Source organism: Pagrus pagrus (assembly GCF_965226575.1).
Source record: "Pagrus pagrus genome assembly, chromosome: 15".
Lineage (NCBI taxonomy): Eukaryota > Metazoa > Chordata > Actinopteri > Spariformes > Sparidae > Pagrus > Pagrus pagrus.
In genome coordinates this window covers 1,987,839-2,005,646 of record NC_140199.1, presented here as the reverse complement: position 1 = coordinate 2,005,646, position 17,808 = coordinate 1,987,839, and the positions used below count along the sequence as shown (strand labels likewise).

Genomic DNA, 17,808 nt, shown 5'->3' with positions numbered 1-17,808 from the left:
GTGGTGAACTTGCTCTCTGCTTGTGCTCCCGCTGACTCTCGGCTGGATCAAGGATAGGCCAAGACTCTGCGGGCAGACAGACCGCAGTGAGAAAGATTGAGTGAAGGGATGGGGCAGGGATGAGCTCTACGGGGTCAGTTTCAGACGAATCTAAAATGCCCTCTGGCAACAGACAACCTGCATGTCGGTTACCCTGAAGCAACATCGGGAAATGTGCAGTCATTATTACATGTTTATTTGAGTGAAGCCAGTTTTAAAAGAGCAGAATAAAATATGTATTTGCGAGGTGAAGGCCCCGGGACTTATTTTTGCAGTTTCAATCCATGTAAATTTGGTCATTTTTAAATCATAGGGGTTGGTGGGTCTGGTCTTCCACCCACAACACAAAATTAGTAGTTGTGTGCAGATTAGGGCTGCACAACATAATCCAAAAATTATATTGCAAATGATTTAGTGGAAATAATCATTTTAGAGATACAATTTTTATTTTCACAAAAAAAAAACCCCAAAAAACTCAAATAATAATGATGGGACATTTGTTGGGGACTGTACCAAATAAACGTGTTATCTTACATCTGGAGAACAAGGTTTGTAGGCCAGGACATCGCTGCATCACTACACTCACACAAACTAACTTTATCAAAACATTGCAACAATGCGATTTGGCTATCACACTTGTTAATTAACAATTAATTGTGCAGACTAAAGTGCAGATTCTGTGACATTTGCAAATCAAACAGCTGCATTAACCTGCGGGGCCAGAAAGAGTTCAAAACAAATGCATACGATCAGTCTAAGTGCAACAATACGTCTGTTTAGCTCTGGTTTGGTCTCCATCAACTTTGCCTGCCAGTCATTTGCTGCCAGGTAAGTAGCATAAACCTGAGAGTTACTCAGCAGGCTAACTGCCGCACAAGACATCAAAAATATCACTTAACTGGGCCACAAAAATATCCATGCAAACGTCATGAATGTTCTTTTAAAATGTTGTTTTTGAGTAATAATAATTCTTATAATACTTTACAGCGAACACTCACCTACCCAGAGTGATTTCAGCAAGGCTCAACCACAACCTGTGACGCAAGTAAAATTTCCATGTACAAAACCCCTTTGCAAGTTTTAACCAAGTGTTTTTGTCTTGCCTGGTTGCTTCAGTATATATTTAGAGGTTATTTCCACACACACCAGCTCCTGGTAGTGACGAATGAGGCAGAGAGCCTCAGGCTGTGTAGCTGGAGTGGGAGAGGGACGGTGAGAGCCGCTGTGATCAATTACATGCTGTGTCAATGGTGGCAGTAAATTTCAGTAAGTATAGGCTGTGTCGCTCAATGCTGTGTGGGGTTTTGAGTAGACATGCAATGTCATATTGAAGAGAGTGTAAAAATGTGACACAGCAAGTAATCTGAAGCTCCTTTGTCTTTTTCCCTAATGGCAAGTTAACTTAAACACAATGCACCATGTGTCTGAGAGTCAATAATTATAGCCTATATTTTCCTCTGACAGAAAGATACGTCGATGGGTTTCTGGTGGTACAGTAAGTATACACATCTACATTTCCAAGTGTGCAATAAAGCGACAACCTGTGGGAGATGCTGTGTTAATGGATGTGTACATTAAGTACAGGCTGCGCAGTCAGACTCTGCTCAGATCTAAACTCTCAGCAGCAACTGTCACTGTCATGTCGGCTTCTCCTGCTCCCCTTTTACCCTCCTCCATTGCTTTTTATTCTCTCTGCTCCTTTTCCGACCACCCTACCCACAATCCCTCCTCTTTCATCTTGCCATCTCACCAACCCCTCCCAATCTTTGCTTCAACTCAGTTTGCCTGTCACTTTTATCTTTCCCTTCCCCTCTTTCCAAATCGCTTTCTCCTCTTTTCCTCCAACCCCCCACTCTCCATCGCTGTATTCCCTCCGCCGTCTTTCTCTGCCGGTCCTTTTACACCATCTTGTTTCATTTCACTTTCTTCCTCCCCGGCTGGCATTTTCCCCCTCTGACCCACACCCAATCTCACTCAATTTATTCTTTCTGTGCTGCCTCCACCTCCCTCTGCACTTTTTTCCCTCAATTTATTTGAGCCCATTTCTCTTTCTGTTTAAAGCTCACCTCCCCCCCTTTGTTTTCTCGACACCTTATCTTCTATCCTTTTTCTGTTGTTGGGTACAAAACATTACTTCAACCTCCGTTGGCCTGCCTTTGTATGAAGGCTGACAGGGTCATTGATGTGTTGACGCTCTGATGACCCTTGGGCCCTTGACACTTCAAACACCCTTTATCATTTTTCTCATATGTTTAGATGGAGGTAGACACCATTGCATTCCAAGTGGAAACTGGGTCATTGCAGCAGTGTGAACAGAGATATCGGTTAAAGAACAAAGTGTACAAAAAGAAGAAAAGAAAAAAGACGGGCCATCTCTACAAGGCTGAAATGATTTCTTCTTTTTTTTTGAGACAATATAAGAAAAAAATGTGTACAAATGGCAAAATAAATGTAAGGTTTTGCTTTAACTCCACTGTTGGAAGATTCTTGAAACAGTGGGGTTTTCCATGATTAAATCTTTTTTCCTGATGTAACTGTAGTGCAGCTATAGAGGACAAGAAAAAGATTCAAACCTATGGAGAGTCAGTCTGGGTCTCCTGTCTCATTCTGTTTTTACTTCTTTTTTAAAGAGGGATGTCTTCATATTCATTAATGTTGACTGAATGTCCCAGATCCCCAGAATAAAATCTGATGTAACATCGCATCACTTTGGATGTGCCGTAGAACCGCTCCCCAACACAAACACCTACATCTTTTTGTGGGCTTTTCATTACACCTCCCTCTCCTCTGTTTCTGTTCCAGTTCTCTCTCTTGAACCTAGCTCAGTCAGCAGAACGGCAGTCATTAGTGGAATTACTTTGGGGTTTCATCTCAGAGCTCTCACCCCATGTATAAGTACTCCCACTGCTGGTATCAAAAGAGAAAATGTCGTCACACCAGCAGGGTACAAGGAGACTGAGTCCAAAGGACCTAGTTACATTGGGGGAGTACTTGTTGCACGAACGTCGCCTAATACGATCCAGCTAATGAGCTTTTGTCAGAGCATGCAGGCACACGGCTAACACGTCTTCACACTGTTCTCACGACTGGTGGTTTTGAAGTAATGAAGAGGGAAGATGCACAGTCGCAGGTGTCTTTCTTCTCACTGCTCTAAGTCTGATAATTATCAATTGGTATACTAAAAATATTAGGAAAAGTGAGAGCATTCTTCATTGCATTACTAATTTCTCTTTACTAACAACTTAAAATAACTATTCCTAAACACAAGACAAGGGTAGTCAAACCTAACCTACAGGTGAACAGTCTTTGCTACTTTAGGTTTTTTGCATGCCGATATTGAGTCAGTATTTTGTATTGATGTGTTCCTAATCCCAGGTTTTTTCAAACTGTCTTGGCAGTGAATTTTCAGTTATGCCGTTTACTTCATTGTTCAAAGTTCTTGTACAACTTCTACAACTGCTTGTATTACTATTTTCAAGATGTGACAGCTCTTTTTTATTGGTTAAATGAAAACAAGAGCTCTGAACAAAAAGGTTTCAGGTTCCTTAAAAGGACTGCATCAAATACATTTGTTGTCCGAGTACTGGAAACTGGTTTTATCTCACCACTAATCCTGCAAAATATTCTGCCAATGATACTGCGCCCTTGAGACAGTTTGCCTTGAGACCTATTGCTTTTTCAAACTGTTAATCAAAAACACTTAAGTGAGCAACATGTTTTAAGCTGCTGCATCTCAAAGTTGCCTCATTCATTTTCTAAATGGGTTTTTTTCTCTTGGTGACATCTTAAAATGATCTTCATCTTTTATTCAGCAAGGTTCGTTTTCTGCAGAATCAAGATGACTGCAGAGTCAAGATGCATCTAGAAAAGCTGAGTCTCAAGAGCATTTATATAAAGTCACTAACTACAACTTTGGTCACTTTTCAAACGTACAGTATAAATACAAGGCAATATTAGCTGACTGCTGCGATCAAAATGCCCATCTGTTACCATTCGTACAAGTCAATGTTTATTTTAATGAAATATAGTTTTATTTACCCCTAAATTGACACATATAAAGTGTTAACGCCATCACAGTGTACACACTGCTGCAGAGGGCAAGGCTCACAACATCTTGTTGCAAAAAACCTTTGTTTGTGGGACAAAATGGGTAGTTGTCTTAACCCTGTTAAATATTGATAATGTTCAGGCAGATTTAGTTTTTGCTGACCGAACAGTAGAATAGAGGTCATGCTAAGTTTTTCTCTGTGATGTGATGACACAAATGAGCACCTGTATTCTACCAACAGTCTTTTAAATGTTTCTCCGCTAAACAAAATTGCTTTTACAAGAATAAGTAGATTCTAAATATTCAGCTTTGTCGGTTTTATTATTTTCAACATGGTGAAAGCCTACCAACAATCTGCAAAGAATTCATACCCTTGCCCTTGGCGTCAAAAAGTTATTCAGGGAAGTTTGTTTTTGTCACTGAAGGTGTGAAAACTGATGTCAAAATACTTCCAACAAGTCCCTGAGCGAGGTTGTCAACCTGATTTAGATCTGTCAAGCTGCACAAAGATTGGATGGCATCATAACCACAACCAACACCGCCAAAAGAAGCAAAAACTGTGATAAAAACTGATGGAATAAAATAACTGTCCTTCAGTTATGCACCACATTAAATTTATGCGTGCATAACACAATTTTCAATAACTACTTTTGTGTTTGAACCGAAGCTTGCTGCGTCATTCATTTTACAAAAAACACTGAGTGTTCTGAAGCAGCTGAGAGTTGGGCTTTGTTGTCGTTGGTATACACTGCACTGAAAGGAGCATTGCACCATTTCTAAAATAATGCTCACCTGTACTGTATCATTTCTGTTTCAAGAGATGGGCTCTGTTTAATAAGAAGCCAACACAGAAATGCCGTGGGGTCAAAATACAATAAAACTTTTACGTAAGTTTGCTCATGTGATTTCACACATCCATAGTGCTGTGGAAGAAATTCATGTATTATAATCATGAAACCTCAAATGGGAATTTTCCACGGACTATAATTATACCATCAAACTGCTGCATCCCTAAATCCCTCAATATTCTGACAGAGTACATGTTGCAATATAACTGCTTTTAAGGCTGCAGATATGTTTGGACTGCTTCTTGATGCTGTATTACATGAAAATGAAATATGCAAGAGAAAAACCTTTGACATGAATTCCTCAGGCCTGTAGACTGCAGCATTTTTCAAGTCAACACTTGAGAGCTGCTATGCTCATCAAAGTTTATCTCAACCATGACTATCAAGCAAAACACAGTCTCCTTCATTTGTCCTTTTGATATTATCTTCACATCATCACTTTGTTATTCTGGTTTGCCATGCACAAAATTGCCTTTTTCCAATGAGGGCTCGCATCGCAATCGCTATTAAAGTAACTTTATCAGTAGTTAACTTAAAACACTGAGCACGTGCAAGTATGAATTACTGGCATAAGGTATTTTCATGCCTAAGCACTCAGAATATTCCAGCACCTCCCATGCACACTGCCACTTGGGATGATGTGGAAACAAGGGAAATTGAGTGTTTACAGGAAGCGCAACGAGCAGCCAGCACTGTAAAACTGCAATAATGATGAGATATAATATTTCTGTGCAAGAGAGAAAGTCTTAACATAGCTGTATTTGGAAGCATGGGGTGGAGATATTTACTGATCGTTTATTATACAGCCACAATCTAGCGGAAGAAATTGAAAGGTCTCTTCTGCTATTTGCTCAGAGATACGTAGTTTTTATTCAGCAAATTAACATTTACTACGTTTAGATTCAATGAGAATACATAATGAGTAGAAACTATTCTAAAAAAAAAAGATCTTATACTTTTCAAAATGCAGCTATGATGCATGTTCAACATTTGTCTGCCAAAGACACAAGAGAACAGTGAATGATTTCTCAAATGGAGGAGTAGTAGAAGCTGCAACCAGCGTTAACCTTTGCAGACCCCGACAGCGGAACAGTGATGTGACAAGTGAACTGTAACTGAACTTGTGTTCCTGCGAGTGCGACGCTTGTTCAGTGTTCTCAAGGGGGGAGGGGGGTATGTTAGTGTCTGTGTATGCATGTGCTATAACTGAAATGAGTGTATGTGTGTTTCTCCCTGTATGTGGCATCTATGATTTCTCTTGCCTATTCAGTATGTATCATATATATTGTATGTTTATATGTAGTAGATAGTATGTTGACTGGATTAAATTGCAAATTTGAATAATAATTGTTTGAAAATATGCTGTAAAAATCAAAAGTATAGACGTATGTATTTGAAAAAAGGATATGTGATTGAATACATTTTCCAAATATCCTTACTTGCACAATTATGAACCGTTTTTCTTCCTCTACCTACTGTATGTTTTGTTAGAAGTTTATTCTGTCTAGAGCTGCAACAATTCATCGATTAATCTATTAGTAGATTGAAAAATTAAGTCCTTTTTTTAAGCAAAACGTTTGCTTGTTCAAGGTTCTTACATTTAAAATATTCTGATTTCATTATCATTTAAGATAATAAAGAAGGGCTCCTTGGGTTTTGGACTGCTGGTCAAAAGAAGCAATTGTGGACATTTTTATAGACGAAATGATTAAAATCGATTTATAATGAAAATAACTGGCAGATTCATCAGTTATGAAAATAAACTTCAGCTGTGGCTGCAATTTCATCTACGATGGTTTACTGTAAGATGTCAACGTCTGCCGATTGTTGAAATGAGTCCAAAGAAAACACTGAAATATTCTTTTTTTTATTCCAAAATTAATTGGAATGACTGCTTAATTTTAACATTTACATTAGCCTACTAAGGTTGGGCTATTAAATCAGTTGTCATGAATTCAAAAATGTTGCTGTAGACAAACATCTATATGCTGTTATCTTGATATGTTTGTGATGTCTTCTGAACCCATGCCAGCTGGGCAGTATGCACAACACAATAAATAACTTTATCATCATATATCAAGTTATAAATTGAGTCGAAATTGTGTTACAAATTGTGTCAATTAAAGTTAAAATTACTGGAATATATGTTCTTCAACATTGTACAATTTCTTCTTGTACACCTTGTACAATAAGTGTACACTTCACAGATTTCTAGGGTAAAATGCATGTTTCTCTCTGAGTTGTGTATATACACAGTATGTGCTCGTATTAGCGTCACATGCCTTTGGGAGCCAAACGTAACAGAGGCATTAGCCTACTTCCCTTGCATTACTCAAAACAAACAAATTAACGTAAGTGCAGCTCCTCCGTTGCATTTAATCAACTTCCTGTGAGACGTTGTCCTGAAAACAACCTTTACACTGTTCACCCTCTAGTGCAGCTTCAGTTTTCTATATAGTCTGGTCTTGTTTCCATGGGAAACTGGGATTACATTTCATGACAATGTGTGACTTGCAATTGGTTTCACAGAACAGCCGTAGTATCGACCAGTTCGCAGGATGAAGACTCTGTAAGCCGTTTCCAAATGGCACAGATGGGATTGGTTCGTTGACCTTGTTACTTCTACTAGTCGCACATCGCCTACACAGGATCCAAACTGCAATTGTTGAGCTTCTGGCAAGTGCATAATGCTCTTGGTGAGGATTTTGTGCCAGATAAAACTGTATGCATTTCTACAATGAATTTTATTACATGTGACATTTTATGAAGGTGCGGTCTACACAAATGTTTCTTCCCCTTTACCTTAAGCTGTTTGATTAATCAAAATACAACCTTGATACAGGTCTCTATGCGATTTCATGTATTAGTGGGGGATCTGTTGCATCAAAAAAACCACTGATAATTTCTCTCGACGCTGCATCAACAAATGACAAGTGTGACAAACTGTGCGTAAAGAGAAAGAGGCAGGACACTCACGCTCAATAAATCTGACGCGAGAGTGAAACGCAGTGAAAGAAAAAGCTTTGAAGAAGCAACAAAAATGTATCCATCGCTGATAAAGACAACCCAAGCATCGTCCGTAAAAAGACTACAGAGGGTACAGCTATGGCTCAAAGCAATGGATAATGTGTTGCTGAACAAATGCTGCTATTCCTGATGTGGTGCTGAATGCTCTAATGTTATAGCAGCAGGCAGAAACAGAGTTTCCCTTGAAGGAACACACAGGACAGGAGCAGTTTCTTAAAAACCGCTGGAGTTTGGATGTGGAAAAAATTGTTTGCCATCAAAAAATCAAACATTGCGAAAGCAGTCTCTGTCATAACTGGACAAGGTGTTACATCTGGCTACAGGTGAGCTGTCTGCTTGTTACGATTAGTATCTTCTTTTCAAACACAGAGGTGTTTTATACACAGATCTGGGGAATTACCCAAAAGTAGACACACAGTATGATCACTTGAAATGTGGCAGATGGTCAGTTTTTTTCTCTCTCTATTTCTTTCTCTATGTCTAATATGTAAAATCTGAATAATGTGAATGTTAGCCATACATATAAAAAGGTATCTCAATCAGTAACTGGGAGCACTGTCTAACGTCTTTAATCTAAATATCCGTGTTTCGGTCAGCAGCAGACAGTGAGTCACTGCAACCTGCCACTGCAGTAATGGCGGTGTCGCTAGATGGCAGAACAAACAAATTGGTCGGTGTACTCCTCTATAAAGTGGACAGCACACTTGGTTGATTGCTCTTAATCTTAGTTTGTCACGCAGTTAAATGATCTGCTTCAAGAAAGAAGTCTGTCTTTTTGCCAGCAGCTGATCATCACTGTCGGCACGAAGACAACATGAATTGCATTATTTCTTTTTCTTTCTTTGAGATTTTAAATGTCACCCTATTTTTTTTGTTGTTGTCTTTTTTGTTTTACCTCTATAAGTTTTATCATGTTCCATTATATATGAAAGCTACAGCAAGGGGAACGGAGGAAGAGAAAGTAGAAATCACAAGTGATGATGAAGAGATTACAATCACATGCTTTGCATACATGTATTTAAAACCGTGCAAACATATTCATGGAAAAATTGCAAACTTATTTACACATTGTAACTGTTGAGATTATTATGTAATAGTGTAGAAATTCCAGTTTCACAACTGCTGTTGCCCCATTCTCAGTGGAGTGGTACCTGTCAAGACAATCCAGCATTTCTGGTGCTGGACTGATGAGAGCTAAGGGAAACGTTTCACTGCGACATTTTTTCCACAGAACATGTGTAAAAATGAAGTATCATCTCTGAAAGTAACTGAAAAAGCCTTTCTCTGAAGCTCATCTTTTTTTTTTTTATAGTTATCTAGGGAGGATTTATTTTTAGGGAACCGAGAGGGGAACATCAAGTACAACTGTGGATTCATACAGAGGGACTTGGTAGGATATATAAAGACCTGAGATTGTTAAAATGACTTCAAAGCTTAAACCACCACACTAATGAATTTGCAGATTAATAACTTTCACTTAGCTTAGTTTGGATATGAAAAATGTTTCAACACCTGGTGTTTGTGTGGAGAAGCTGCTTTTGTTTGATCGTTTCGTACCTTCTCCATCTCTCCACTCTTCCTCTTGCGTGCTGAACGGGTGATTTTGACGGTGACAGCGTTCTCCTCTCCCTGGCGTCGCAGGGCCATTCGATTTGGCTGCAGAGGGCTGAAGGAGATTTCCAGCTCCGGCCGGGGGAAGCGGCTCGTCCTGCCGTTCTCTGTGGAAATCTCAGACGAGTCGAGCACTGACGGACAGCCAGCTGAGCTCTGTGGGACCACACACGATCTAAGGTTAAGGGTCGCCTCATGGTCACTCAAGAGAGAAATGTGTGTACTTCTGAGGATAAAGGCTGGCCTGTCTGTTCATACATGGTGCCGAGGTCAGTCGCCACAACAGCCAAGTATCCATATCTGTGTAAATGTTGCTGGGCAACACAACATCTGAAAAAGATTCAGGCTGCCAATTGTTAAATACCCACTTATCACTGGCAAATGTTTCTGTACCTATGTGCCTTGAATAAGTACGTAAAAAAAAAGAAAGAATTGAGAGCCTTCATCACAGAATCAAGTTTCAAGTTTTCTAAATTGCTTGGTGCGGCTTTGTCTTCATTTAACCCGCTGGCAACATGGTTAGACACTGTTTGGAAAAGGGCTGGCACTTTCAAAAAATACTTGATAATTGATAATGAAAAGTTGCTTCTCTAGCTGGTCGTCACTCCTTAACTGCGCTTGTTGCTTTCATGTGTAGCTGCCATTGGTTCCTCAAAGGACGCTGATTGGTTCAATGCGAGTGGTTGGTCCACAAGTGCATAGCTTGAAGCCTGAAATGGATTTGTGACCTCACATGACCTCGCAAATACAGCTAATCCTAACTGACCTATTGAGGTAAAATAGTTTGTCTGATCAGCACCAAAGGCACAAATGTTCACACCTGTTGAATGGTTCTACTCAAAAGGTGGTAAACTAGAGGATTTCTCCTCAAATGCATTCACGATGATGCACAAACACAAAGTGACCGCAGACTTTCTCAGTTCTGCACTCCTGGCAAATCACTGTGTGAAGTGAGTGTGATTGTATTGAGTATCGGGTTTTCAGGTTTGGAAAGTAAAAAAAAAAGAAAATCTTTTGGATAAATCTGATGTTGGAAAGGTCATATTAGATGTCGTTTTGCCATCTGAAGAACAACGACAGAATTGGAAATCATATTATCTTGCAAATGAGTATTATGATGAGGCTCCATTATTCATTTGTGTCTGATGTTCCTGTCTGACCAGCTGCTGGCTGACTGTGATATCTCCTACCACAAGACTGGTAGACAGATAAAGTACAGATTAAATGTCATGAGCAGTGTCTACCTCAAACCACCAAAGCATCAAAGCAATTAGGATGACAGGATTTCAATTTTGAATACATAAATCTTTTTATAAAGTGTGATAAGACTCAAATCAACCAGCAGAATTTCTGTCAAGTGAGTTTCTATCAAAACTGAACTTTAAAACGGATTTGTAAAACGTGGAAAAGACAAACGCCTCTGATCACCTTCCTTCATCTGTGTGTTCAGCATCTTTCTGTCAACACAAAATGAAACTTTTGCTCGTCCTCATGTCAGTCCATGAGCTTACCTGACTGCTGACTGACGCTCTGGTATCCCTCCCTCTTCCTGACCTCCTGTTAATGGTATCACTCTGGGGTTTCTCAACCACTGTAGCAGGGCTCTCGTTGCGTTTAGTCTGATGCAGAAAGAATAAGAGAAATTGAAATAACATAAATCGTGATTATAGGCATGATAAAGTGTTGATACATGATTTAGTGGTGTCAACTTACAGTGACACCGCTAGACTTGACCTTTTTTCATACCTTGCGGTTAAGACGGTACTCAAGATCATACCAAGGAATTCAAAAAGATCCTAACTAACAGTCTGTGGTCTGTTGTCCATATTTTTGTGTTACTTGGAAGATGGAGAACACCTGAGGACAAACTATGAATAAATAAAGCAGCCAGAGACATTTTCTGTGTCGCTGACATGCAACTTCATGTTCTGAGTTAAATCCAGGAATCCTGTTCCACTCGTTTATTACCTTCAAATTTAAAGCCTCACAATTAATCTTGCGTTTAAATTTTGGGGAAAAGCTTTAAAAAGGAAATGAAAACCACAGATTCAAGCCAAAACACGAGGCTCTTTTATCTATCCCTGCACGCTCTGACCTGTTCACTCCTGACCTGAGCGGAAAATGAAAAGCAAACATCAGTTATAAAAGATTTAAATGTAAAAGAGAGCAAAACTACGCTGCTGCCTCCCATCCTGTGAATCACAGGCATTTATGGCTTCAACTGAAAAACTGGATTCTTAAACTTTTAGTTTTAATATGCCTCTTTTTCATGTAAAACTAAAAAAACAGTCATTTTCAGCATATGGCTTTCTTGTTTGAACAGTTTGAAAAGTTGGCCAGACACAACAGAAATGTACCATGACAGGAGTTGTTTGAGAAGCTTTCCCAAGATATGGCATTTTTAAAGTGCAAATACACATTTTTTTCCATCGACTCCTCCTCCACAGTTATTCCATCATATCAAGTGACAAGGAAAAACAATGCTTCTCCCTGTTTTGGTGGCGCAGACCGAACAGCATAGTGAAGCGAGGATTACAGGGAACCAAACTATACGTGGATCATTTTTCTACAGCCATTAACGGTGCAATCAGTATTTACTTCAGACTGATAACTTACAAAAGTTGTCTGTTACTAGTTTGAGTTCAGGTGGGCTTAAAATAGAAAAATTTATGCAACATAATTGTGTAAGATTCTGATACATATGGGCCAGCAAACGTCTTTGAACTCGACCATGAAAACTATTTAAGAGACATAAATTAAAGATTTTCTCTGTGAAAGATGAAACCCCATTTTTTTTTTAAATAGCCATCTTCCATCAAGCGTGGGTAGTTCTTTTGATTACAATTATTTTTATAGATTTTATTGTACTTTGGGTGCAGCATTCCTTCAAGACTGACCTGTGTGTCCTCCTGTTTGGCTGTTGATGCCTCGAGCTCTTCCTTCAGTCGCAGGATCTCCAACTCCCTCTGGGACAGAGAAGCCTGCAACTCTGCCACGCTGACACCACCATCGCCACTCTGAAACAGGAAGTTCATGGACAGTGAACTATACAATACTACATCCCAATATCACCAATATAGAAAGCACAATTTAGAACTACAACAGCGTCCTATTTGAAATCTTGTTAGTTGATAATAACAGAATAATAAGTGCTTTCAGTGATCCTTGTATGATTGGCACTGCAGTCTGGATATTTCCCTGCTGCTGCAGGTTTTGTGCTCTCTCACACTTATCGAGTATCCTTTGTGGCTGTTCTGACACAGAGATGCCTGCATAAAATAAGCTGCTATTCTCTCGCAAAATTCTGCTTAATACAGGTTTTTAAATCAATACAGCCACCATCATCAGACATTGAGCCTGGCATCATTTTAATTTGGTGAATCGTTACAGCTTGGCCTTCACGCCGTCTTTTCTGCAGTTATTCTAAACGAGCCGGCTGATCACAAAGAAAGAAATTACATCATTTTGAAAACTGCACAAAGGCTCTGTGAGGACAAAATGTGAGCGAGCAGAGTGCAAATTCTGAAATGTTACATATGTGGAGCAGAGATAAGAGTCCATGTTAACACTACTGATTCACCAGAGTCAAACTAGTGAACCAAATCCTGATAAGCTGCTACAAAGTGTAGCAGAACTGCAAGGAATCTCTGCACCAAGGGCCCTCACCGAAACCAATTAACAAAGAGACAAGGAGTTCTTTATCTTTATCTATTGAATTTTGCTAGAAAGTGGGTTTTAATGACGCGCCTTCCCTCCGTCTCTTCTGAAGGGTTTCAATAACGGTGTTGGCTGAGAGATGTTTTTCAGCTTCGATCCCTGCACAACGTTTGGATTTTGCTGCCCCAGTAAATCCAATCCAAAAGGTAAATCAACACCGAATTAAATGGGGCAGAAGAGTGTTGATGCGGTGCGCTCTGCAGGTTCAAACATTCAGTAAAGTTTCACCTCTGGCTAACCCTCAATCAATAACATCACAACAGCTGTTTTGCCTTGACAGGTGATGAGAACCAAGTGCTCCGACATCACCGACTGCAGTGTCTACAGCGGTTAAACATACAGTCCTGGGGTTTTTCAAAGCAGGAGAGAACAGCTACTTTTTATAGTTTTTGCTACTTTTGGTTAAATAATCCATTAAAAGTTGAGGGCAAATATCAATATGTAACTTGTGCCTCACACCACCTTCTTTAACCTTCCTCTTATTCTTCTAAGCAGATGTAATATTTCAGGATGTTTCACTCACAATTTTGTAGTCAGTGTGTGATCCATGTACCTGTTTTCATCCTTATGTCATACTGACCTCTTGTGGTGGCTGTGTGTTATTTTGGCGTAGCTGTTGGATGAGTTTGTCTTTCTCGGCTTGGCTGGAAAGAAGCTTCTGTAACTGGACCTCCAACGCTGATACCAGAGTGTCTCTCTCCTTCCTCCACTTCTCCATGGTCTGCTCCTTCTCAGCCAGCTGGGATGACAAGGACTCCTGAGACAGAGGGAAATGTAGATGCAAAGTATTAGGTGGCTGTACGTGTGAATGACTCAAAAGATAATAAACTCAGATAATTGTAAAAAAAGAGAATATAATAGCCTAAAGTGCATCAGTGAGGCTGAAATGATCAAAAAAATCCCCCCCCCCCAAAAAAAACACATTTCTGGATAAATTAGCTTTACCCAAATCGAAAGGGTTTATCCTCTGGACAGTGGCCACTTTGGAAATTTCAGACTCAGCTTGTCAGGTTTAGCTCTACATTGTCAGCTGTGGTTTAACCTTAATCAGTGTAAGATGGATTTATTTTTCTAGCTGCAGGTGCAAGTTCTTTTGTTCAGCTGTGCATGGACATTAAAGTATTTCACCACTGGAAAGATGGGCCTTGAATAAAAATGTGCTGTCCGCACAGTACAAAGACGTAAATATTTGTGAACTTGGAGAATGGGATTCCCTTTTGCTCAAAAGTTAGAAAACCTTCAAGAACCAGAATGCACTGCGCTGCACAGGACCAATAAACACGCTCACTGAATGATGACATGTGAGTTGGGTGGTGCTTGGATTTGGTAAACAATATCATATTAAATCAAAACCGTAGGAGAAATTCCACAATCATCAGGCTCATGGTTTAGTTCATATTTGATCAGCACAGCCTTGTTTTACAGTCCAATCTGTGGTTGATACAACAGCCCTTACATCTCCCAGATGAGGTGAAAAGCATCATCTGAGCTGATGAAAAAGTGGGGAGCTCTGGGTGCACGCAAAATGGATAGAAGTTTAACATCACCCCTTTGCATAATCCCTTTTCCTTTATACGAACACAGTGGCATGTTTACGTGTTTAAACTAGCGTTGAGCATGTCTGCATATCATCCCCCTCTTACCAGCTGACTCTGCTGCCGAGTGTAGCGCTCTCTGTCTTCAACAAACTTCCTCATTTCCTGGTTCCTCTTGTCCTCTGCCTCTTTAGCTTGGCCAATCAGGTACAGCTTCTCCTCCAGCCACTTTTTACGTTCCGCTTGATGTTTCTCTGCAACCAGCTGTAAGCAAATGTGTTTTATTTCTAGGGGGGTATACAAATATTGCTGCCCCAACTTTGTGGATGACTAAGAATCTTCAGAAACATCAGGAAAAATATTCTTTATTTATCTGATTTTCACCAAGAATTAACTTTTAATCATCAGTATTCCTGTTGGGATGTTTTCCTTCATTACCTTCAAGCTGTCCTGAGCTTGAGCAGCTTCCCGTCTGGCAGCTTTAAGGTCATCGGATGGGTTCTCGACTTGAAGGTGTGTGTTGTTTGCGCGGTTCTGCTGCAACAACATCCCTTTCAAATTATCCACCTCTGAAATTGTAGAAACCAGAAAGTTAAGACTCACATTTAAAGACGAAATAGGTAGTTTTAGACTTTATATAAAATATATGGATATGTATTCATCCTTCATGTTTTTGTCCTCATATCTAGCTACCCAACACTGTCGGACTTACTGGCCTGACTTTGGTAGCCAGTTAAAATGTCTTGTGGCTGTGAGAAAATACAAGTTTGCTCCAGTCTCAGTGTCTAGTCAGTTTCATTTACGGTCTTTTATGAACATTCTTGTCTCTCTGTAGTTTGCAGGGATAAGAGGATTAGAGTAAGCTGCCTTGGGGCCAAACCTCATTTTAAATTCTAAACAATGAAATCCACAATTTCACAATGTCTGTGTTTGCTTTTCATGCTTTTTTTTTATTTTAAGATCCTGTGTCTTACCACTGGAGAGCTCCTGGATTAGGTCAAGTTTCTCCTCCAACACCTGCTCCATCTGGTCTTGTGTCTCCTCCTGCTCCGTCAGAGCCAAACGCATGTCCTCCAACACGCGCTCCTTGGCTTCAAGGTCTACAAATCAACAGCAACGCACTCAGCCAGCCACCCAAAACAGTTTTACATGCAGAACAGCATCCTGGCCCCCATACAACAATATATTTACTATGATATGTTGATCCCTGAGGGAGGTATTCTCCTTTCACTGCCCTTCCACAAAACATAATCTAGGCTTGATAAAGGAGGAGTAAGCTGGTGCTGTATTTTTAGATGTGTGTTAACGATGCAAAGTCTAGCAACGTGTGCACAATGGGAAGGAACTGCAAATGTATGCCTGTGAAGGGAAAGGCTCGCGGTGTAACCAATAAATTAAATATCATTATTAATTAAATATTAAATATAACCACTGTAGTATACTGGAAAAAAATCTTCAGAGCTCAAAGATATTTTGACTTTTCTTAAATTTGTGTCTTCTGTTTGAAAAGTTTAAATAGTTTGTTGCCTTCTGAAAGCCACAAATCAGAGAAACGTCCAACCAGGCGACAAAGAGAGTAGCAGCTTTAAAGTCAAATTAAAATCTGATACAAGCTTCTCAACTCTGTATTTTATCTTTGCTTGGTATTCAAATAATGTCAGATACACAAAGACGCATTTTGTTTACCTTTACAGGCCTTCTGGTAGAGCTGGAGTGTCTGGTCAGACTTTGTGTCAGATGATTGATCCTAGAAGAAGAGAGGAGGAGGAGGAGATGAGGAAAGCATAAAGATGGCACTTCACTACTGGAGTACGGAGGCGGTCAAAGGGAAATCTGTTAGATTCCTTACTGGCACACAACAGCATGAGGGTGCTGCTCTTCCATGGAAAACAGAGCTGAAGTCTTCAGGGATTTGTTTTGGTAAATGCGAGCGTAAGAAAACAGATTATCTCACCACTTTGAGCTGCTGGATGGTTCTATCTCTGTTGGCAAGGTCACACTGAAGCTGCTTCTTAGCTTTCTCCATGTCAGACAGCTTCTGCCTCAAAGACTTTTCCTCTTCTCTCATGGCCGAGATCTTCAGAAAAGAAAAGTTACGAACAAAAGTTTACACATTATAGATAAAAGAAACTCAAGCTGCCTGCTTATGTCAGTGTCTCACTCATATCCAGTGATGTGGAAATGTTTTGTGTTGGAGTTTCCCCAAGCAAGTATGAATATTTTATTCTTATTTGTACGAGACCTTATTACCTTTCAGCTGTATTCAGCTTAATGTAGACAATAAATCAGAAACCATGCTGCATTCCCAAGAGAGACATCTCTTTGCTGCATAGTGACACCAACAGTTTAAAAATCAGCTGCTCCTTGAGGTTGTTTTCACTTCGGTGTGACCATGTTTAGGTTTTTAAAAAGATAATTTGTGTACCTCCTTCTGGACCTGCTGGATCTGCTTCTTGTAGTCGGCTAGTTTCTCTCTGAGGTCTGAAGTGTCGTCATCTTTCCTTTGCAGGTCGAGGCTGAGGCTCTTGGCTTTCTCCATGTCCTGTTTGGCATTTTCCTTCAGTCTGGGAGAGTGTACGAGATAACAGTGAAATGCAACAAGTGATTTCAAAGACACAATAGTACATTGTGGTCCAGAACAACATTTTTCAAAGTCTTTAAAACAGCTGGTGGATAGATGGATTAATAAAAAAACTTCCTGGACAACAAGGTACTTGTGGAGAGATGAAAGGCAAGATAATACAGAGAAAGGTATTTCACAGTGACAGAATAATCCAGTCTAGCACAGAACCACGAGAAAGGTTCATACAATGACACTGCTTCTCCAAAAAAATCTGTCAATAGTCTTATACAGTAATGGCAAAGCATTCAGTGCTGGGGGGAAAAAAATAACAATTAAAAGTCAGACCTAATTGTGGTATTGGGGGATTGGCACACCTCTTCTCATAAGAGGGTCCAACCTTTGATAATATTTTGAAGATGT

General features: G+C 39.8%; 1 protein-coding gene across 3 annotated transcripts in view; it reads right to left on the bottom strand.

Moving 5' to 3' along the window:
• Window positions 1-17,808, bottom strand: part of LOC311270888 (kinesin-like protein KIF20B) — a 46,770-nt gene that overhangs the window by 15,433 nt on the left and 13,529 nt on the right. For all 3 annotated transcript variants that reach the window (XM_084376114.1, XM_084376113.1, XM_084376115.1), the window contains exons 21-30: window positions 17,251-17,389; window positions 16,780-16,902; window positions 16,512-16,572; window positions 15,800-15,925; window positions 15,264-15,394; window positions 14,934-15,089; window positions 13,871-14,047; window positions 12,471-12,590; window positions 11,085-11,192; window positions 9,520-9,729 (exon numbers count right to left, since the gene is read on the bottom strand). In XM_084376114.1, coding sequence (XP_084232240.1) covers window positions 9,520-9,729; window positions 11,085-11,192; window positions 12,471-12,590; window positions 13,871-14,047; window positions 14,934-15,089; window positions 15,264-15,394; window positions 15,800-15,925; window positions 16,512-16,572; window positions 16,780-16,902; window positions 17,251-17,389 — 1,351 coding nt within the window. The remainder of the gene's footprint in view (window positions 1-9,519; window positions 9,730-11,084; window positions 11,193-12,470; window positions 12,591-13,870; window positions 14,048-14,933; window positions 15,090-15,263; window positions 15,395-15,799; window positions 15,926-16,511; window positions 16,573-16,779; window positions 16,903-17,250; window positions 17,390-17,808) is intronic.